The sequence below is a fragment of the Medicago sativa genome, chromosome 7 (assembly GCF_051527215.1).
Source record: "Medicago sativa cultivar Bolivia chromosome 7, Bolivia_mono, whole genome shotgun sequence".
NCBI classification, from domain to species: domain Eukaryota; kingdom Viridiplantae; phylum Streptophyta; class Magnoliopsida; order Fabales; family Fabaceae; genus Medicago; species Medicago sativa.
In genome coordinates this window covers 20,109,715-20,132,333 of record NC_140755.1, presented here as the reverse complement: position 1 = coordinate 20,132,333, position 22,619 = coordinate 20,109,715, and the positions used below count along the sequence as shown (strand labels likewise).

Sequence of the window (22,619 nt, the reverse complement as noted above, 5' to 3'; positions counted from 1 at the left end):
TTCAGAGTTTGGAAGATTTGTTGAGAGCATGTGTGTTGGAGCAAGGTGTCAATTGGATTGAATGTTTACCGTTGATTGAGTTTACTTACAACAACAGTTTTCACTCTAGTATCGGGATGGCACCGTTTGAAGCTTTGTATGGTCGGAGGTGTAGAACTCCTTTGTGTTAGTATGAGTCAGGAGAAAGTGCTTTGTTAGGACCGGAAGTGTGCAAGAGACGACCAAGAAGGTTAAGATGATTCAAGAGAAGATGAGAGCGTCTCAGAGTAGGCAGAAGAGTTATCATGATAAGAGGAGGAAGGAAATCGAGTTTCAGGTTGGTGATCATGTGTTTTTGAGAGTGAATCCTGTAACTGGTGTTGGACGTGCTTTGAAGTGTCGGAAGTTGACTCCTCGTTTTGTTGGACCTTTTGAGATTGTTGAGAAGGTTGGGGTTGTAGCGTATAGGATTGCGTTACCGCCATCTTTGTCGAATCTTCATGATGTGTTTCATGTGTCTCAGTTGAGGAAGTATGTGTATGAAGCGTTCCATGTGATTCAAGTGGATGATTTGGAAGTAAGGGATAATTTGACCGTTGAGACTTGGCCAGTTAGGATTGAGGATCGTGAAGTGAAGCGTTTGCGTGGCAAGGAGGTCGTTTTGGTTAAAGTGATTTGGGTTGGACCAACCGGTGAGAGTGCCACTTGGGAATCGGAGAGTAGAGTGAGGGTTGCGTATCCAGAGTTGTTTTCTTCAGGTAATTTTCGAGGGCGAAAATTCTTTTTAGTGGGGGAGAGTTGTAACAGCCCGATTTTCGCTAGATTTATTTTATTATTTATTTATGTGTGTTGTGTGTGCTATTATGTGATTATTTGCATCTGTGTGTATTTTTGGTTGGGAATTGTAGAATTCGGTGTAGAAGGGTATTTTAGTCATTTTGGACTTAGAGGCATTTTGGTCATTTTGAGAGTAGGGGTGATTTTGTAATTTTGGATGAGAATTATTTTAGTGCTTAGTAAGAGTATTATTTTTCCAAGTTACTAGAGAGAGTGTAGCAATCATTTTATTTACCGGTAAGTGACCGTTAGTGTTGTAATTTACCATTAAGTGAGTAGTGACATTTTGGGTGTTAGAATAGAAATGGGTTAGGCCCATTAAGGTTTGAGAGATAAGCCCAATTGAATAGAGCACATATATAAACTCTAGTTGTTGGTGAAAATTAGGTTTCACAACATTTCACATTTCATTTCATTTGGGAAGAGAAGAGATAGAAGCTTGAGAGTAGAACAAGATCAAGGGCTAGAGCTAGAGGAGGGGATTCATCATCTAGGAGCTAAATTGAGGCTTGAATTAAAGATTCTTGGTGTTAGAGGTAAGGGGGTTAGTTTTTGATCATAATTTCATCATTTTTCATTTATACCCATTTTTATGAAATTGATAAATTGAATCTAATTGCTCTGAATTCGTGCATAATTGTTGTTGTTATGATTGAGAGCATGATTTGTATGACAATTGCATGTTAGTATGTGAATTAACATGTTGAAATGTGCATTTGTGGGTATATTGTGTTCTTGAGCAATTTTGATGAAAAATGAGGTTGTGATGTTGAATTGTGCATTAATTTGTGTTCATTAGTTGTTGTTGATGATTGTTGAACTGTTAGAATCAAAATTGTGTAACTGGAAACGTTGTTTATGGATTCATGAGGAGATTGGTGGTTATGTTGGTGTTTTGAAAGAATTTTGTGAATTTGACGAAATGAGCTATGTTGTTGTTTTTAACGCTTGAATCATGTTTGTTTAAGTGTATTGAACCTGTTTTGACCCATAAACACTTTCTGGAAGTTGATTTGGGAGTTGGGGGTTTGAAAATTGGGATTTTGGGCAAAAATGGTGTAAAAACCCGTGACTACTGAAGAAATTCGCTAGAACTGCGCTAATAGCGAAACTGTCTGGAGTTATTGCGCTAATAGCTCAAACTACGCTAATAGCGAAATTGCCCAGAAACAGCTTTTCTGTTTCGCGTTCTTACGTCTTTTTCCGTCGTTTCTGTTTTGATCTGGTCTTTGGTTTAAACATGAAAGTTGTAGATAATTTTGTTAGCTTTCCAATGGCTTTGGTTTGACTTGAAAATGATTTTTGGTTTTTGAGTCATGAGGAAAATACTCCAAGGAGGTCTTAGAGAAAATTTTACGAAAAATCCGCATAACTATTTCTAAGTCGACCCAAACCTTATGGATTGTTTCCAAACTTCAAACTTGGGTTTTATGAGTTCAATTAAGGTGTTTAATACTATCTAATCTATAAGGTGATGGATCTAACTTGTTTTGCTTTGAAAATGGAAAATTTTGTAAAGAGTGGAAAAGTGAGACGAACTTTGAGTTTTTCTTGAATTCGTCGTTTTTGGCCGATGAAATGCTTATGTGTCCTCTACTGCACCTATAAGTGACTTGTGAGAATACATGGCATAGGCAATTGAGCTTGTAGAGTTGGTTTTGGTTCATAACTTCTATTATTTTTAAATGGTGACTTTTGGAGACGAACTTAGTAGAAATGAACCTTGATGAACTAAAGTCTTATGAATCTTTTGTGAATGGTCACATATGATTAAATAATTGTGTTTGAATGATTGTGGAAGGTTGAGAATGATGTTTATCATAAATTGTTCTGTTATTCCATTTTACTTGATTTATGTGATGTAAATGGAAATGAATTGTAAATCGATGTTGATGAATGTTGATGAATTTTTTGTGAGATGTGATTGTTGAATGTATGGGCATGATTCTTGATAATGCAATGTTGTTGAGTTGTTGAAATGTAAAAGGAGGTGTACTTTTACATTGTTTTTGATAGTTGTTATGTTGGGGTTGTGCATTATCGAGTCATTGTTATATGTCCATGCATCATACCATGTTGTTGTTGTTGTTGAAATGTAAAAGGAGGTGTACTTTTACATAGTAAGAGGAGGTGTACTCTTACATACGATGTTTTTGTTGCATCGAAGGTGACGACCTTGAGGTGTTTTGGTACCACATGCATCTAGAGAAAAGTCTAGAACATTGCATGCATTTGAATAATTGATGAGTTGTGTCATAATTGAATATATGACTTGGTGAATTTGTGTATTGGTGAAATTTGGTGAATGTTGTGATGATGTGGATTGGTGTATATGTACATTGGTGAATTTTGTGGATGGTTGTGAATAATTGTATTATGCTCTAATTGCATGCCTTAATTGTTTGTGCTTATACACTTGGTGAATCAATTGATGATGGTTATTTAATAATAATGATGAGGTGAGATTTGTATATGTATATATATACATATATGAGGTGGTGATGTTCTTTGATAATGATGATGGTTTGCTTATAACTTCGATATGATGAATTGTACTTGTTAAGATAAGCATGCTAGATGAGTAATGAAGTGAGTAATGTTTTCATTGATTGATGTTGATAAATGATGAGCTTTTGTTGATGACTTGATTAGAGGTTGAATATGCATGCTATGCTATGATATTAATGTGATAGCTTGAAATTTAAGTGATGGGGGATAATAATGATCATGTGATGCTAGTGTTCTAAGAGGAAGGGTTGTGTATATGTGATACGTGTATGATACACTTGTTGATATAAACTTGGAATGATGATATGGAATGGTTTGAATGGCATGAAAATCATGAAGACTGTGAATACATGTATGATTTGTTGTTTTGTATTCTTGAATATGTCTTTCATTTCCAATGTTCATGATAAATGTTTTTCGTGAATTATGATTAATGTAATACTTACCCCCAGTGGTTTCGACCGCCTACCTGTCTGTATGGATGGGTAGACGTTGTGCAGGATTACACGCTTGGTGAGTTTGCTTGTTGGATGTTTGGAGGACGGGAGCTTTCTCCGTTGTCGTGTCAGTGTCGTAGTATCTAGGCTCTGATTAGGCTTAGCGTCTATTTGTTGTTTTAGATTCTGTTGCTATGTTGTTGCTATTGTCCACTTGACGGACTTGGAATATTTTCATATGAGGATATATTTGACCATGGCATGTATATGTTGAAGTTTATGATTTGAATTCCGCTGTGACCGTTGAAATATTATATATATGCATGACATTAGTTGGTTTTATTTTGAGACGTAGCATCTATTTCTAGAATATTTTTGATGTATTTGCGCGTTTTACCGCTTAATAGAAATAGGGTGTTACAGTTTGGAGGAGGAGGTTGTCGGTGCGGGAGGAGGAGATGTTAGCAGAGTGTAGGTTATTATTATCTGATGTTTCTTTGTAGTCTACCTTCTCGTATGGTAGATGGTTGGCAGTGGCTCCCAGATCCTTCAGGGGGGTACTCAGTTTGTGGTGTCTATGATATGCTCACTACTCAGGAGCACCAGTCTGTGTGTTCAGTCTCAGATTTCATTTGGCACAAATAGGTTCCGTTGAAGGTCTCCATTTTTGCATCGCGGTTGCTTCGTGATTGATTACCAACTAAGGCGAAGTGTGGTATCATTACTACAGCAGATCGATTTTGTGTGGCTAAATTAATGCGGTCACGAGGAGGATGTTCAACATTTGTTCCTCTCATGTAGCACATTTGGTACTTTGTGGTAGCCAGTGCGATCGTGGATTGGTTTTGATGGTGCGGATTCTCAAGTGATTACAGATCTTTTTCATTAGTTTATTTATTACACAGTGGTCTGAAATCGTTGTGGTATTTTCTTCAGTTTATTTGGTTACTGTGTGCTTAGATTGTGTGGAATGAGTGTAACACCAGGTTATATAAGCAGAAAGAAAATACTATGCTTCGGTTATTAGAAAAGATTAATCTTATTCTTTATGGTGGCTTCAAGCTTAGAAAGTTCGTTTTGTATTTGGGACTCATATGTGGTGGTCGAGCCCACTAGTATGTTTGGGCATTGGCTGATTTGTATCTATATTCAGATGTTGACTTTGTAAATTCTTTGTGATCTCTTTGGTACACCTTGTGCTGAAGAGATTGCTTGTTAGTGTTAATATATACCATTTTTGCTTGTTCAAAAAAAAAATTGTAAAGTTTCTGAGTAACATTTTTTTGAACAAGAATTTCTGAATAACATTAATATTCAATTCCAACAACGAAAGCCTCGATGTCGACACTGTCAATCCAGTTTTTCGCCGGCAGTAATCCCGGAACAAGCTTATCACCAAAGTCTTTTCATAGTTTCTGGTCAAATCTTTGAACAGATGAAGTGCGTAAGTAATCAGATCATAAATTCGTCAAAATGCATCTGAGTTGATATGCATGAAATTCACAGTTCTATCTAGTATATATCTAACAAGGCACCCACACAACGTTGTGATTACAATTATGTACCCTTCCCCGTCAGTCATTTACTACAAAACGATTAACTCGCCTTTCCTATCGAAACTTACTATCGATTAGATGACATGGATTGTCGCGTTGTGGATGGTTCCTGCAATGGATTTGTTTACTTGGTTGGTTAATCTGTCGCTCTAAAAAATTACTCTATGTGGGTACATTTCAGGAACCCGGCCACCAGGGCAATATCCGCATGATGTCAACTATCAATCGGATTAGTGGAACTTTGTATTTGGTTGTTCTCAGCATCTTCATTTACTCAAGTGAATAAGCCTAACTCTCACTCCCAAACTCAAGTGTTTGGCTCTTTTTTAAGAGCATCGTTAATTTTTAACTCCACCTGTTCTTTTTATTACCGCTCTGATGAATACATTACCACAAAATTGTGGCGTCTCCGCTCTCAATCGAATATGCTGCCGTAAGTAATTCTCCCCAACAAGCTCATCACCGAATCTTATCCTGGCTTCAAGTCATATCTCTGATGTATTTCTTGTGAGTGAGTAAGTTTTAGAACACTCTAATCTCTGATCCTAAATTCGTCAAATTGCATCTTGATCAATATACACGAAACCCTCAATTCTCGCTAGTCTCTTACGAGACACCCAAACATAATGATGATTACAGTTCCGTGCCCTTTCCCGCTTGTCGTTTATTGGATAACAGTTATATTACCTTTCCTAAATATGCTTATTATCAATTGAATGACATGAAGTGTCGTAAAAATGTTGGTTCCCGCAATGGATTGGTCTGCATGTTCCGTTATTCTCTCACAGAGAATCACTATACGGTTTTGTAGCTCGGTTTCTGCAAACCCGCCACCAAGAAAATATCTGATAAATTAGGATGTTTGCTTGATTTTATCTGTGCCGTTCTTATAGTTTTGTTAACCTAGATGGCATGTCTATATTTCCCCGTGATGCATGTCCTCCTCTTGATTCAGCAAAAAAAAAAAAATTAGTTTCACAAAAAATAAATAATTTAATTTAATTCATATACTCTAGTTTAGATTTTAATTGTTTTGAAAGGATACTCTAGTTATGATTGTTTGGCCAGTTAGAATGGCGGGATAAGTCAATTTGGTCACCTTATTTTATCCTATTTAACTAGTTACAAACCCGTGCTTCGCACGGGTTGAAGAACGTATTTTGTAAAAAAATTGTTTCAAAGGAAAAATGAGCAAATTAAGGAATATTGCACAAACATTAGAAATATTTATCAAAATATTTATCAAAGCTTTACCAGGTCTTGATTCATGAAAAGAGCATATATTTTGTTCATGAGATCGGGAAAACAACGTAATAATTAAGATTAAACTAATTTGAACCGATGAAGGAACCAATGATGTGCAAATTACAATTACATTCGCATGACACAAAATGAACCAAAGAAACAACATTTCCAAGTTAAGATAGTTTTGGATTATAGTTAAGGGTAGGTCCAAAGTATTATATATTCAAGTACTATACATGCTAGAGTATAGGAGTTCATGAAGAACAAAATGAGTAGCAGTCAAGTAGGAAAATAAAAGTATCTCTAAATTGACAATGATGAAATGAATACTCATTACCATATTCGTAAATTCTTTCTTCAAACAAAGAAAAACAAAAAGAAAAATTAAAACCCTCAAAACTCTACCCATCATTTCTTCACTTCATATCATATTTTTCTTCTTTCTAATATAGCATTCTTCTTCTTGCTTGAAAATTAGTCTTAATTACTTCCTAGCTCTCCAAGCTGTTGTTGAAAACAAAGACCTGTCCTGCCAGCAAGTTACTACACAACCATTTTCTTCTCTCCAGCACAATCTCAAACTCTCCAACAGGGTTAAACTTGATTTTAGCCTTAAGTCCTGATAATTTACTTCGCCATGATCTAAATTTTGAACGGGGACAGGACTGGATGTTGTCAACATAGAATCTAAAGACCCTGCTATTTCCTGAAACCTGAGGCAATTGAAGATATGAGATCCATATCACTAATAATTCAGGTATTCTTATAAAGTTATGACCATATTAAAGATAAGAATCACCTCAAAGCAAAATACTCTCTAAGTTTCCAATTCCATTTCTTCATGAACTCAGTATAGATTGCTTCAGATCGAAATTTAGCAACAACAGATCTGGACATACAGCAGCCTTGCATGGAATTAAATGACATATATTAGTGAATATATACTCTTAGACATGTATCGATAAATCTAGCAAATACACTGTTAAATTAACAAATTTGTTTGACACATTAAGGCCACATTTTCTTCTTTATTTCTGTTTCTCAAGGTGAAAAGTGAGATTAGCTAAATGGAGATATGACTACTACCTTCTAGATAAGTCAAGAACTCCAAGCTTGATTTGTAATTTTTCAAGAACTCTGGTCTTCCAGGAGAAAATGCATCGGGTTTTCCCTTCTAAATAGCAAAGAGAACCTCTCTAAGGATTGAATTGGCAAAGAAGTCAAAGACGTGTAAACCTGAATTTTCTGCACCAAATACCAAACTTTAGATATGTAAATATAATGGTTTGATATGTAAGCATGATATATGTTAGCACAACCACAAGCATGACCATAAATGACCTAGCTAACAGTACATGTATGTGAAAGGTGGTTTAATAAGTTCTAACTTTGATAGACCAAAAAGGACTAAGGATTGCCTTGGCAAGTACTGACATGGTCCAAGAAACCAATGCAGTATGATAGATTAAGGCTCATATGGATCCTAAACCTAAAGTGGTAAGAAAAAGTTAGATGAGGTACCAGCTGAAGAAATATCCAACAAAAATTTGCATTCTTTATAAATGCGCTTAAAGGGACTTTACGAAATCCACAGGAATCAAGTATCATAAACCATTCATCAAGTTTTTCATGTATTTCCTCTCTTTTAGCTCCTGAATGTAATTTACTGAATTTTTGCATTTTTCTGAACGTAACGCAAGACCGCATCCTGACCACTAAATGGAAGATTTTGCGATTCTAGGAAACAGAAAAAAAATTAAAGTTTCTCACAATTAAATCCATTTAATCATATTTGACATCTTTGTCAAGAAAAGTATAAATCTCACATTCTTCTATCAGATTCGGAAATAATTTACCTTAATCGTACATCCTTCCCCGATAACACTATCAGTGATATCAGCATCAAGCATCTTCAACGGAGGCAAATATCGCGGTTGAGTGTAAACTGGAGATGAACGATCATAGAAACTGAAATTAATATCCATTGACATGACAATATAATGATTATATGGTATATAGCCTATTTATTTACCTGAAGTCAGATACAGGCTTTTTGGCGATTCCGAGATTTGCATTATTGAAAGCCTCAGCGATACCAATGTCTTCTCGGTAGCCATCATATAAGTAAGCTTACACCTATGAATTTTTCACACCAATGTCTTCCTGAGATTTAAGCTATGAAAGTTCCATAGCAAGATTATACAGGTCAATTCAATATGATGCACATATTTATCAAACTCACATTCTCCACCACAATCCATATATAGTTTCAATCCAATTTTTTCAAACTCACATTCTTCACCACAATCCATATATTGTTTCAATCTAATGAATTTAGTGGTACACATCATATTTATTGCTTTAAGTCTCTAAAACGGCAACATTGTAGCTTAAAAAATCTTAACATACATCATGCTAGGATTAACAAATGAAGATATTTGACAAATAAAAATGCAACAAATGATGCTTGATAATAGAAACTTGAAACTTACCAAATACAAAAATATTAGAAAGCTAAGCTAAGACCATGATGAAATTCAATGCACACAAAGAACAAAGCTGATGCACATGCCAAAAACAATATATTAATTTAAAGAAGATTGAAAGAAATCCAAAATAGAGAATGTACAGAAGAAGTTCAACTTACCCATCATCACCTGCTCTTTTGTTTGCTCTTCCTGCAAACACAAAATATCAAATTACTTATCAAAACAAAACAAAGGTGGAATAAGTTATGATATCGCATCATATAATCATAAACAAACATATTAACATTTCGAATCACATGAACTTAATATTCTCTATCCTAAACAGCCAAGCCAAGACAAAATATTCTCTATAATTAATTTTTTTATAAGTAAGCTCTAATATTTTAGGTTGAATGCAGAACTTTGAATAGGAAAACTGAAACAGTGTCGAAAAATGAACCCCTCAAGCCATAAAAATCAGTCAACTCAAGTCATGCATGGTCTCAGAACTATGAAAAAAGGAAGAAAATGACCTCTTATGAAGAAGAAAGTGAAACAGTGTTTCTAGCTGAACTTAGATACCGTTTGGCCAAGGTTTTTTATGACTTGAAAGTTACTTCAAAACAAAGTTAAAATAAAGGCCTTTAAGAAAGAAGCTAATTTTAAGTTAAATGTTGTTTGGCAAAATATTGTACAAACTGTGATTTTTTTTAATTTTTTTATTGTGTCCGGGGTTCGAACCCCGGACTTGGCATGTATTTATGCATTGTTCCTATCAACTGAGTTAACATAATAAATAGATAAAATGTTTAAAATATTTTTTGAAGGCTAAAAATGTTAAAAAAATAAAAGATATTGTTTTTTTACAAATACTATATTTAATCAATAACGTTATTATGTGTAACATGAATACAAATTTGTATCATCATATAAATGACTTGTTAAATATTTGAATAGGAGAAACAATTTGAGGAGTCTGAAATAATAACATAAATAATATCAAAATAGTTGGTTTTTTATATTTCAATTATACTCTATAACAAATTTCGTTATAAGAATATCATATTTTTGGTGTCTTTGAAAAAGATAAGAATTTATATTATATGATATTATATTTGTTACATTGTTGGTGTCATGAAAACAGATATGTTTAGTTTTTTTGAATAAGAAAAAGATATGCATAGTTTGTTACAATATAAAGGTGCAATGCCAAAAAAAATTATACGCATTAGCGTATTAAAAAAACAGACACACATAAAATATTACTCTAAACGTTATTGTGTGTGTTTGTATATATATATTTGCGAGGTTGAAAAAATAAAATAAAATTATATGGTATTCCTTTGAAAAAAGATAATAAAATTCCTTTGAAAAAAGATAATAAAATTAAATCGAACTTCCTTAAAAAATTAAATGGAACGGTTTAATAAAATAAAATAAAATAAAATAAAGTTAAATGGAAGAAAAAACATATTGAAATATAATATTAAAAAAATAAAAGAAAAGGTTCCCAGCGTGAGTTGAAAAGAGGTGCTTGTGAAATAAATTGTCGACAAGTAGTTTTTTAAAGTAACATTCAACAACTTTTGGCCAAAGCTCATTCCATTCAATTTTATGCATTCAAAAAAAGTAATTTCTTTTAGTAAGTACTTAATTGATACTGTGTTTGGCTTAACTTCTCCTTAAAAATGTAGAGAAGTTGGAAAAAAATCGGGTCAAACGATACCTTAATCTCCCACAACGGCAATGTAGAAGCAACTGAATTTGGGAGAAAAAAAATTGAAAAATATAAAAATTGGATAATAGTTAAAAGTTATTAAAATATAAAAATTAGAAAATAATTAAAAAAATTGATGAGGGGTAAAAATGGAAATTCATGGCATGATGAGGTGGCAACAATCAAAATCCATGAATTATGGAATTACCAAATTGCCCGTCCTAGGGGCAAAAATGTAAAAACATGATACATTTATTTTAATAGATAGTAAGTAGATTAGTTTAAATTATTTTTAAAATAGAGGTTGACTTAAAACCCAATATTTATTTTAAAAAACAAAAACTAATTAGTATAGATGACCGTACGAAACCATTTTACATCTGAATCCAATTATGTGTTGTTCTCTCAACTAATGAATATAAAAATATAGAAATTGCTCCCTCCGTTCCTTATTAGAAGAAGAAAAACAAAAAAACATTAAAAACAATGCAATCATTAATTAGTGTAACCTTTTGTATATTTTTACAAATATACCCTCATAAAAAATTATGAAGCATTAAATACATCCACTAATATTAAAAAGGCAGACATTAAATAAGGGGTATAAAAATCTTTTAAACAATAACTACACCTTAAAAGTTGTGACATTTTCTTATAAATATGGCCACAAAAAAAATTGGAAATTTTCTTATATATTTAGGAATAAGTTGTCATATTCAAGGTTGTAAATATCGGAATTTTGCTTCAAGTCGAAAAAGAATAACAAAATCGCACATTGTAAAATCGCAAAACAAAATCGAAGGATTTTATTCAAGGACTTTTGTAGAATTGATATAGGATAGCAAAATCGTAATCAAAATTGAGGATTCTACCAAAACAAAAATAATGTTAAATATATGTATAAATTGCATATAGTCCTAAATGACTCAAAGTTCAAAGTCTATAAAATACACATACATAAATGACTCAAAGCCTAAATGATAAATATTCTTTAGTAACCATAATAATGCAAAAAAAGCTAGACAAAATCCCTAAAGGCAAATCCTAGATGCCTGGCAAAATACTTGATCATAAGTGAGTAAGTGGCTATTAAGTTTTCAGGCAAAGACTAGATGCCTAAAAAAATACTTAAACCGTGATGAGGAAGTGGCTATTCCGATCATATCAACATGTTCATTTTCATCAATCTCATCATTTCCTCCATCATCAATAGATGAACCTTGATGAGGAAGTGTGGTGTGAAGTGAAAGAATGAAAAAACTTAGTCTTTTTGGTATTTACAAAATCGGGTCATTGGTACAAATCGGGTCATTTCACAAATCAGATAAGAAATTGACATGTATCAAAAAATGGGCAAAATCTTTCAAAAATCCTTTAAAATCATGCGATTTTGAACGAATTTCACGATTTTTTGTGATTTTGCTAGGATTTTGTCTGTTTTGGGATTCTGCTATGGATTTGAGTCATTAAAGCTATAAGTAGAGTAGCAAATTCAAGGATTTTGATACTTAAGTTGCGATTTTGACAACAATTGTCATCTATACTATATATAAAGAAAGTAGCCCCTCTCGACTTTTTTGGGCTGGTTTTTCTTCTTCCATAATTACCCTCGACTTTCAATACAAATAGCACATATAACAAATAGATTAGAGTAAATTCTTTTTTTTTTTTGGTACAAATTAGAGTAAATTCAAATATTAAAACAAAATGTAACAAATTGCATATGTCTGATTTTTTTCCTTATCATTTAAAAAAGATAATGGATAAGTGTGAATTCAAATATTAAAAAATGTAACAAACACAAATTTTTTGCTACCACACAAAATATATCATGTTACAAACACGATATGAATATATATCCAGTTTTTTCCTTTATCCTTAAAACAAAATGTAACAAATTAGGTCAAGTATATATCACTATAAATTACTTTAAAAAAAATGTCACTATAAATATAATCAATGAGAAAATGATCGCTATTTTATTTTTATTTTATATACAGACAAACTAAAATACATCGAGTTGATAAATAATTTTGTTATATGCTTTGGCAATAATTTGTAGATAAATATTTAAAAAATAATTGTAGATAAATTAATGTATGAATAATTTTCATTAATATTGCACGTCTTTCCATTAGTATTTATTAAGTTTTTTTTTTTAAAAAAAAAAATCTCATAACTTTATTTTGATATTGTGTAGTACTTTTTTTACTGCATATGGTAATTTTTTCTAGTATAGCAGTCAAACATATAAAAAATGACAAGTGACAAAGTAGTAAGTATAATGTGATAGAAAATGATTAGTAGTCCCCGTGAGTTTAACTCAGTTGGTAGGAAAATTGCATATAGAAAATGATTAGTAGTCCCCTTAAGTTTAACTCAGTTGGTAGGAAAATTGCATAATTATGTAGGGCCTGGGGTTCGAACCCCGGACACTCCACCTCTCCACATTTAATTGTGTGAGCTCCACCCAGCGGACTACTAGACAAAAAAAAAATGACTAGTATACCAATTACCAATACTAACTTCATTTACTCAAACTCACGTCTTTGGCTCTTTTGTAAGAGAGATAGCTTCGTCAACTTTCAACTGCACCGACATACGCTCCGTTCCTATCAACATTGCTCGCTCTGATGAATACACAACCACCGAACTCGCGGCGTCTTCGCTCTCAATCCAATCTGCCGCCGTCAGTAACCCTACCCGACGAGGTTATCCCGGAAATCTTATCATGGCTTCCTGTAAGATCTTTGATGCAGATCAAATGTGTGAGCAAGTCTTGGAACACTATTATCTCTGATCCTAAATTCATCAAAATGCACCTTAATAGATCTGCACGAAACCCACACTTCTCGTTAGTCTCTTACAAGACACCCACATTTGATGATGAGTACCGTTTCGTACCATTTCCTGCTGGTCGTTTATTAGATAACCGTCATATCACCTTTCCTAAGGATCCTTATTATCTATTGCATGACAAAGATTGTCGTGAAGTTATTGGTTCATGCAATGGATTGGTCTGTTTGTTGGGTTATTCTTACGGCGCCTTCAATTCTTACTCTATCTGGCTCCGTTTCTGGAACCCCGCCACCCGGAAAATATCTGATAGGTTAGGTAGTTTCGATGATTTCAATTTTGGATCGAATTCTTGGAGGTTCGTGTTTTGTTATGATAATTCAACCGACGCTTATAAGGTTGTGGCCTTGCATTATAATCGCAATGTCGACAACCCCATGGTTGAGGTGAGCATTTTTACTTTGGGTGATAATGTTTGGAGAACTATACAAACTTTATCTCTTGTGCCTCTTCAGCTTCTCTATAGTTATTGGAGAACGTATGAAGGTGTACAATTCAACTGCACGGTTAACTGGTTGGCACGCAGTCGGATTCCAGGGACTGAAACATACACTGTTGACTGGTTGATACCCAATGATACTACTATTATTTATGAATTTGTGATTATTTCACTACACCTAGGGACTGAGACGTACACAAAGTTGATGCTCCCTCCTGGTGCTGAGAAGTCGACACGTTTATCAAGTGTTTGTGTGTTGATGAACTCCTTCTGCTTTTCTCAAGATCACAACGGAACAGATTTTCTTATATGGAAGATGACAGAATTTGGAGATGACCGGTCATGGACTCAATTCTTGACATTTAGCTATCACAATCTTCGAATGAATTTAAATTCAAGTGTTGTTTACTCGTGGTTGAAATTAAAGCCATTGCATCTTTCCGAAGATGGTGATACAATAGTATTCGGATGCTGCCTAGATAACCAAGCAATTCTCTATAACTTGAGAACTAATAGAGTACTGAAATCTAGAGTCAACAAAAAGATATGTTGGTTCTCTATCAAGGATTATGTCGAAAGTCTGGTTTCAACCGGTTGAAAGTGAGTTCTTCTCCAACATAATATTTATTTCAATTTATGTACTTGGTTTTGACTAGGTTTCGATTGTGTGATTATTTCCTTTACTTTAAAACTTTGTCGTAGATATGGTGAATCAACCGAAGGATCCGATTACATGTTTAGAACTCACTCAGTTATCTATATATATCACAATTGATCTTTTCATATCTCAATTGAACATTTATGTTTTTTTTTTTATTGAATTTTACTGCACTATTCCATTTTTGGTACATTTATGTTTTTTTCATTGGTTTGCATGTTGCTGTTATATTCCTTATCTTTCTTAAGGATTTGTTTCTCTATCTAGATGAAATTATTAAAATAACCATAGATTTTAATTGTTTATTAGTATCTTATTTATTTGTTATTATTGGTACAATGTATCTTAATTGTGGCAGTCCTGGAGTTTGTCTAGATATTGAAGGAACCATAGATTTCTTTGCTTTTTTTTCTCGCGGTTTTCAGAAATGCTGCAATTTTATTTCTTTTCTTTCTTAAATTGCTATGAAATAATTTGTGCATCTGGTATGATCTTCTGAGTTAGAATCGGTTTGTTTAGGATGTATTGACACTTATCTCGAAAAGTTTTGCTTTAGTAGCGACAATAGCGATGCACAACACAACAACATTCTGTAAATTTGATCGCAGTCTGATGCATCCAGTTCTGATTTAGGGTCAAGTTACTAATGCATCTGAAAATGTTGGTTTAACCATTTTGCATCTTGTTGGCAGGCTATAATCTTGAGAATAATGGAACACTTCACATGATTTACTGTGTTTCTGTCCTACTTTTTTCGTCTTTCAACCTTGAGAACTGGATTAGTAACTTCACATAATCTTGAGAATAATTGGTTCATTTTGAATTGTAGATCTACAACCTGAACTTCAAACACATCAAGCATGAATGATGGAACATGGTGGAACTTATTGGAACTTATTGCAGCTTATTGGAACTTGTTTGTTTATTGTACTAATTTTATAGAGCCTATTTTCACCCGAGCTAAAACTCCATTGCTCTTTATGAGTCTGTTGATGTTAAACTTAATCTTTATATTTATATATATGCAACATTAATGTATGATACTTTGATAAGTGTAATTTATTGTTAAAAATTGACAAATTGTAAATCGTACCAAATGTGGATTCTTTTCACAAATTTCTTTCCGTTTGTTGCACAAAATTAATATTACACTGCTCAAATAGGATAATATTTAAGTTTCTGAATAACATTTTTTTGAACAGGAATTTCTGGATAACATTAATATTCAATTCCAACAACACGTTAGGATTTGTTCCTATTAGCGCCGTTATGATGAATACCCAGCAACGGAAGCCACGGCGTTGACACTGTCAATCTAGTTTTTCGCCTTCAGTAATCCCCAAACAAGCTTATCACCAAAATCTTATCATGGCTTCTGGTCAAATCTTTGAACAGCTGAAGTGTGTAAGTAATCAGATCATAAATTTGTCAAAATGCATCTGAGTTGATCCGCATGAAACCCACACTTCCAACTAGTATATATCTAACAAGGCACCCACACAACGTTGTGATTACAGTTTTGTACCCTTCCCCGTTAGTCATTTACTACAAAACCATAAACTCGCCCTTCCTATGGATCCTCACTATCGATTACATGACATGGATTGTCGTGTTGTAGTTGGTTCCTGCAATGGATTGGTCTACTTGGTCGGTTAATCTGTCACCCTAAAAAATTACTCTATGTGGGTAAATTTTAGGAACCCGGCCACCAGGGCAATATCCGCATGATGTCAACTATCAATTGGATTAGTGGAATTTTGTATTTGGTTGTTTTCAGCATCTTCATTTACTCAAGTGAATAAGCCCAACTCTCACTCTCAAACTCGTGTTCGGCTCTTGTTTAAGAGTATCGTCAATTTTTAACTCCACCTCTTCTTTTTATTACCGCTCTGATGAATACATTACCACGGAATTTGTGGCATCTCCGCTCTTGATCCAATATGCTACCGTCAGTAATCCTCCCCGACGAGCTTATCACCGAAATCTTATCCTGGCTTCAAGTCATATCTCTGATGCATTTCTAGTGAGTGAGTAAGTCTTAGAACACTCTTACCTCCGATCCTAAATTCGTCAAATTGCACCTTGATCGATCTACACGAAACCCACAATTCTCGCTAGTCTCTTACGAGACACCCAAACATAATGATGATTACAGTTTCATACCCTTTCCCGCTAGTCGTTTATTGGATAACTGTTATATTACCTTTCCAAAGGATCCTTATTATCAATTGAATGACCTGGAGTGTCGTAAAAATGTTGGTTCCTGCAATGGATTGGTCTGCTTGTTTGGTTATTCTCTCGCCGAGAATCGCTATATGGTTTTGTGGCTCCGTTTCTGGAAACCCGCCACATAGAAAATATCTGATAAATTAGGATATTTGCTTGATTACATGTTATCCATGGTGTTCTTGGATTTTTGTGTTTTGTTATGATAATTCTACTGATCCTTATAAGATTGTGGCCTTACATTATAATAGCAGTGTCAGCATTACATTACAATAATGTGTGTTGATACTTTCAGAAAAGTATTACTTTAGTGGTGTGATTTAAAGCGACAATAGGAATGCAAGACAACAACATTCTGAAAATTTTATGAGAAACTCTGATGAATCCAGTTCTGATATAGGGTCAAGTTACTAATGCATCCGAAAATATTGAGTAAACATTAGGCTATGTTTGGTAACACTAATAAGCTAGCTTATAGCTTATTGTACTAGCTTATAAGCTTGCTTGACAAAAATGAGACATGATTGGTAACAAGCTTAGCTTGATAAAAATGAAACATGATTGGTACACATTGATATGTAGGTATAATAATGGTAGATAGAAATGATAATTGCAATGAGTGTATGCCATAAACAAGTAGCCACAATTGGTCAATGATTCTCATATCTCATATAAACTAATTTTATGCCAAACTAATTTCAACTAATAGCTACTTTCTTCTACTTAAAATTCATTTAGTCAAGAGTTGCAAGCCACAATTATCAGACTACAGTTATCAGTCAGTGATTTGCTACATTTACTGCAAGTCTGTTTATGATCACTAAACCAATCCTATAAGTCAGTGCTTATGATCACTAATCACTAATCTAATCAAAGCCATAAAGCACCAGCATCTTTGAGAAGAGGAACAAGAGAACCATTAATATGAAAAGCCAAAACTCTATCCATAGAACCAACTAATTTCCCACCAATGAAAACAACTGGAAGTGATGTTGAATTTCCAAGTAACCTCATCAATGCTCTCTTCATTTCTTTCCCTTTAGGATCTTCATCAACTTCATGAACCATTGCATTCACTCCCATTCCACAGAACAAACTCTTCATTGCATGGCACATACAGCAACTACTTATGCTGAATATCACAACAGCACTTTGTGTAGCTAACCTCATTATTCTCTCCATTTGATCTTCTTCCATTGTTCTCACTCTCATGTAGTAGCTCCATGATGGTTCTACCTGGTAATGCATGAGTTTCTCTTGATTGAACATTGTAGTAGTAGTGGATTTGAACAAATTAAGCAAAAGCCAAAAGAGTATGCGAAATTAAAAAAACTTAAGAGAAATTTAATAATGAAGCAAAAGGGTAGGTGAAAAAACTTGTTTTTTTGGCTTTGTTGTTTGTGTGATTTTGATGATGAAAAATGTGGGAAGGGAAAGGGGGTTTTATAAGGGTGATGAAGGGGGGTGTGAGAGAGAAACATTCAAAGAGTGTGTAGAAGAATGTTGTGGACCATAGGGTACTTGGTTTGTCTGTTATTGTCGGAGAAGCGTGTTCTGTTTCTTAAGTTTTGTTTGTCTCATGTCTCTAAATACTCTCTCTGTGTTTATAGTTTGCAGAAATAATGGTTGTACTCGAGGAGAATATGCATGCTGTGGTGCAAGCATACATGTTTTTCAAACAGTGGAAAAAGCAAAAAACAACAAAAGGAAAATGGTTATGTATTAGTCTACGTAGCATTAGGTCAGAAGATGTTTGTCTAAGATGGAGTGGAGGGATAGGGTGAGAGATAGTGTACTCTATAAACACAGAATAATAGATACAGTACAATGGAATGGTATGCTTTCTTTAGTTTCACTCTAGAAAATGGAAAATTTTGTGGAGTTGTATCCTCTCTATCAGGGGCGGATCTGGCCAAGGCCCACTGTGGCAAGTGCCACACCAGCCAGCCCAGGCCCAACTCTTAAAGAAAATTATATAGAAACAGAACACACTTTTGCTCTCTCACAACTACCCTTATTCTATTGCCACCTCCTCCTTTCTTCTCATGCTACTTGCTGTTGGTGTAACATCTTGAATAATTGAGCACACATCTTCCATGGCCGTAAATAACCATATAAACGTACAAGAATGGATTTGGAATAAATTTCTCAAGTACTGTTGTAACTCCTATTTTCTTTACAATTTCACATGGGAGATTTTATTTATAAAGGAAGTGACAAAATCCTATGAAACTGATTTTGATTTTTATAAAGGAAGTGAAAACAAACAAGAGCACTACCTTTGATTTTGATAAAAAAAAAATTGTGCCCCAGTGATATTGAGAGTCCAAATCCGCCCCTGCTCTCTATTAACCTAGTTAAATTCATTTTAGGCTAAATTATACCTTAGGCCCTTTAAATTATTTTTAGATTTCACTTTGATGGCTTAAGTCTGTTTTGTTTCATTTTGGTTCCTTAACTTACAATTTGGCATCTTAAATTAAGTTTCCTTAAGTTAACACTTTATCTTGTAAGTAACAAATATTTAGATATTTTGATCCTTGGTGTGATGGACTAAAGTGTCTATTAAATTATACAAGGATCTAATATTGGTAAGTTAAGTGACCAAAATGAAATAATAAAAACATAATGCATCAAATTGTCTAGCATTTGTAATTTAAAGGACCAAAAGTGAAATCTAAAATTAACTTAAAAGGAATATAATTTGACCTTCATTTTACTATAGTATAGGTAGTAACAATTTTTCAAAAGGTATGAAAGTAAAAAGATGATCAAGCAAGCATAAAGACATGAAAAGCAGACTTCTTTTTCTGGGAAAAGTGAATCAGAAGAAGCTAGGTTGCAAGAGATTGTCGACCAAACAAACCTACTTTATTGTTCTGTTTTTTCTGACATACATTACACCATACTTTATGGTACACTTCTGTTAACAATAGAACATTCTGTGTTTTCCTGTTGCACATAATCTGCATAATATGAATTCAGCATTATCAGAGTCAAACATGCATGCTTCTTCCATACAACTTCGTTTAATCACTATCATCATCATTCACAATAGTACTAGTACTCCATAAAACGTTTACTTTAGTCCTAATAATTAAACATACACTCACAATTATTATCATTTCTTTGTTGCTAAAATAAACGTTTAATATAAAGCAATTATATCTCCATAGTCAAAAAGCTAAGAATGAAGAAAAATGTGAATAGTAAAATTGAATACTCCTATATTCTTAAGATAGGTAGCTTCTTTTTCTATGACTATGGCTAATGACAATGCAAATAATGAAACAAGAAAGCAGCATGCAAGCTGTTTGCAGAGGTTTTTTTTTTTTGACGTTAAAGACGATTTCATTAATGAAAATCTGGCAATAAATCAAATGCCAAGACTGCAGAAATACAAGGCAGAGTTTCTTCGATCCATATGGAAGAATTTTTTTTATAACTGGGCCCCAGTGATATTGAATTACGAAAAGTGAAAATGAAAAACTTTTAAGAGATTAAAAGTTGAAATTTTTTTATAAAAAGTTTAAAACAAAATGTTAATATATTTATAAAGACTACAACGTATTTAAACCAAAATATTAATCATGATGTAGTTCTTTTTGGATAAAATCTAAACCAAACGATAACAAATTTGGTATAGGAAATTTTTAAAAATAAATTATTATAATCAGACAATAAAAAACAGTTGTATGTAGAGGTAGGAATAGAGGGGATGTGATGTTATTGTAATGCTGACCTAAAGCAGTGACAAAGTGGCAGTTGGTGTTGAAGGGCAGTCAAGGCGTGGCCATAATTCTTCAATCAACCGCAAGCATGCCTGCTTACTTTCCTGATTCAGGCGGCGGAACCGTACTCACGTAGTCACACTTTTTGTCCTTTCTGTTTGTTCTTTCTTCATTGATTTGGTTGCTTAGATAGGTAAGTACATTGGAAATCACACATGTTTTCTTTCCTCTTTCGAATCTTTTCTTTATCAAAGTGAAAATTGTTGTTGGCACATTGCATAAGGCTGTGTTGTAAAATATGTTTGTGCCCCCTCGGCAGTTAACTGCCGAATTATGAAACCGGCTGCAGTTAACTATCGAGGAAAACTTCGGCAGTTAACTACCGAGGAAAATTGAAAACTTCGGCAGTTAACTGCCGAGGAATCCTCAAACCCCCTTTTTTTTTTTTTTTACAAAAACCATTAATTCTTTTTATTCTTTAAACCTAAATTTTCCTTAATTAAATTTAATTCTTTAATCCTTTTAAGAAATTAAACATAATTCTTTTCATGATTTCATTCATGTGATTTTGTTGCCATAAATGAAGAAATATGGATTTTGTTGCCATTAAATACACGATTCTTTTTATAAAGTTGTTGATTTCATTCATATGATTTTGTTGCCATAAATAAAAAAATATGAGATCCTAGAATTACTACATATTCAATCACGTTTATTAATTAAAAAAATGTTTTTTTTTAAGAATAGAAAAGTGGTTTTATTTGTACAAAAAAAAAAAGGTATTATTGATAGAATAATTACAAATATAATTATTTGAAAGAGAGAAGAATAATATCTGAAATATTATAATCTGTGAACAACAAAAAAATATCTTAAATATTATAATTAATTACTAATAATTACAAATATAATTATTCTATCATTTGTAATGTTTTTTGTTGTTGCATTTTTTTTATTGAATTATCATTTTAGGTCCATTAACTACCGATTGCAGATATTATTCATCTCTCATATTTCTTCATTTATGGCAACAAAATCACATGAATGAAATCATAAAAAAAATTGTGTTTAATTCCTTAAAAGGATTAAGAATTAAATTTAATTAAGGAAAATTTAGGTTTAAAGAATAAAAAAAAAATTAATGGTTTTTGTAAAAAAAAAAAAAAACGGGGAGGTTTGAGGATTCCTCGGCAGTTAACTGCCGAAGTTTTCAATTTTCCTCGGTAGTTAACTGCCGAAGTTTTCCTCGGTAGTTAACTGCAGCCGGTTTCATAATTCGGCAGTTAACTGCCGAAGGGGCAAAAACGTATTTTACATGTGTGACACAGCCTTATGCAATGTGTCAACATCAATTTTCTATCAAAGTCCATCGCAAATAGGGACTTTTCTCAACTTTCTTTATCTTTTTATTCTTGGGTTTTTTCTTTACAAAATATTTTTGAGACTTACTTTTCTCACCCTACCCTTCTCACGAGCCCTGCAAAAATTACTAAATTGTCCTCTGAAAATCCTTTTCCGGACAATTAACTTCTAGTCCGGAGTACATATTTCGGACTCGTTCGAAGTATAAAAGGGCGTTCACTCCCCATTTTTACAGTTTCACTTTTCACTTCCTCTCTCTCCCTCTAATCCCAAAATCCGAACTGCAAAAATCTAACTAAAATCGGTGAAATCGTGCTCAAACGGACCGCATTTCAATCCTTGACAAACATCACATGGAAGGTTAGTTCGATTTCTGTATGCATGCAAGTAATTTGTTCCGTTTTTTTCCTATGTACTGAAGCAATCTGGAATTCGTTTTCCGAGCTGGATTGTTGCAATCCGGAAAATTAATTCCAGAAACACCAGTATTTGTTTTGACCGTCTATTCTGTACTTTTATGTGCTCATTGTCTTGTGTACATGTTACAGAAGGTTCAACCGCTAATACTTGGCGCGTAAGGGAGGCAGGGCATGCTTCCCA

At 33.5% G+C, this 22,619-nt stretch overlaps 2 protein-coding genes, 1 long non-coding RNA gene and 1 pseudogene across 3 annotated transcripts; 2 read left to right on the top strand and 2 right to left on the bottom strand.

Moving 5' to 3' along the window:
- The first annotated feature begins 1,063 nt into the window (after nt 1-1,063).
- LOC146904906 (uncharacterized) lies at nt 1,064-4,111 on the top strand. The gene is made up of 2 exons (XR_015017553.1): nt 1,064-1,352; nt 3,814-4,111. It is a non-coding gene; the product is annotated as an uncharacterized LOC146904906 (long non-coding RNA).
- A 2,935-nt stretch (nt 4,112-7,046) lies between these two features.
- Nucleotides 7,047-8,874, bottom strand: LOC146904905 (uncharacterized; annotated as a pseudogene).
- A 4,415-nt stretch (nt 8,875-13,289) lies between these two features.
- Nucleotides 13,290-15,705, top strand: LOC146904904 (F-box/kelch-repeat protein At3g06240-like). Its single transcript, XM_085725641.1, has 2 exons — nt 13,290-14,642; nt 15,530-15,705. Exon 1 carries the CDS (start codon nt 13,381-13,383, stop codon nt 14,638-14,640), a length of 1,260 nt encoding a protein of 419 aa, XP_085581767.1. The 5' UTR covers nt 13,290-13,380; the 3' UTR covers nt 14,641-14,642; nt 15,530-15,705.
- A 1,858-nt stretch (nt 15,706-17,563) lies between these two features.
- On the bottom strand, nt 17,564-18,320 carry LOC146904903 (putative glutaredoxin-C14). The gene has a single exon (XM_085724799.1). It carries the CDS (start codon nt 18,193-18,195, stop codon nt 17,797-17,799), a length of 399 nt encoding a protein of 132 aa, XP_085580925.1. The 5' UTR covers nt 18,196-18,320; the 3' UTR covers nt 17,564-17,796.
- Between the last annotated feature and the right edge of the window lie 4,299 nt (nt 18,321-22,619).

Bases quoted from the DNA above. Each gene is read 5' to 3' on its own strand.
- LOC146904904 (XM_085725641.1), top strand. From the start codon at position 13,381: ATGAATACACAACCACCGAACTCGCGGCGTCTTCGCTCTCAATCCAAT.
- LOC146904903 (XM_085724799.1), bottom strand. From the start codon at position 18,195: ATGTTCAATCAAGAGAAACTCATGCATTACCAGGTAGAACCATCATGG.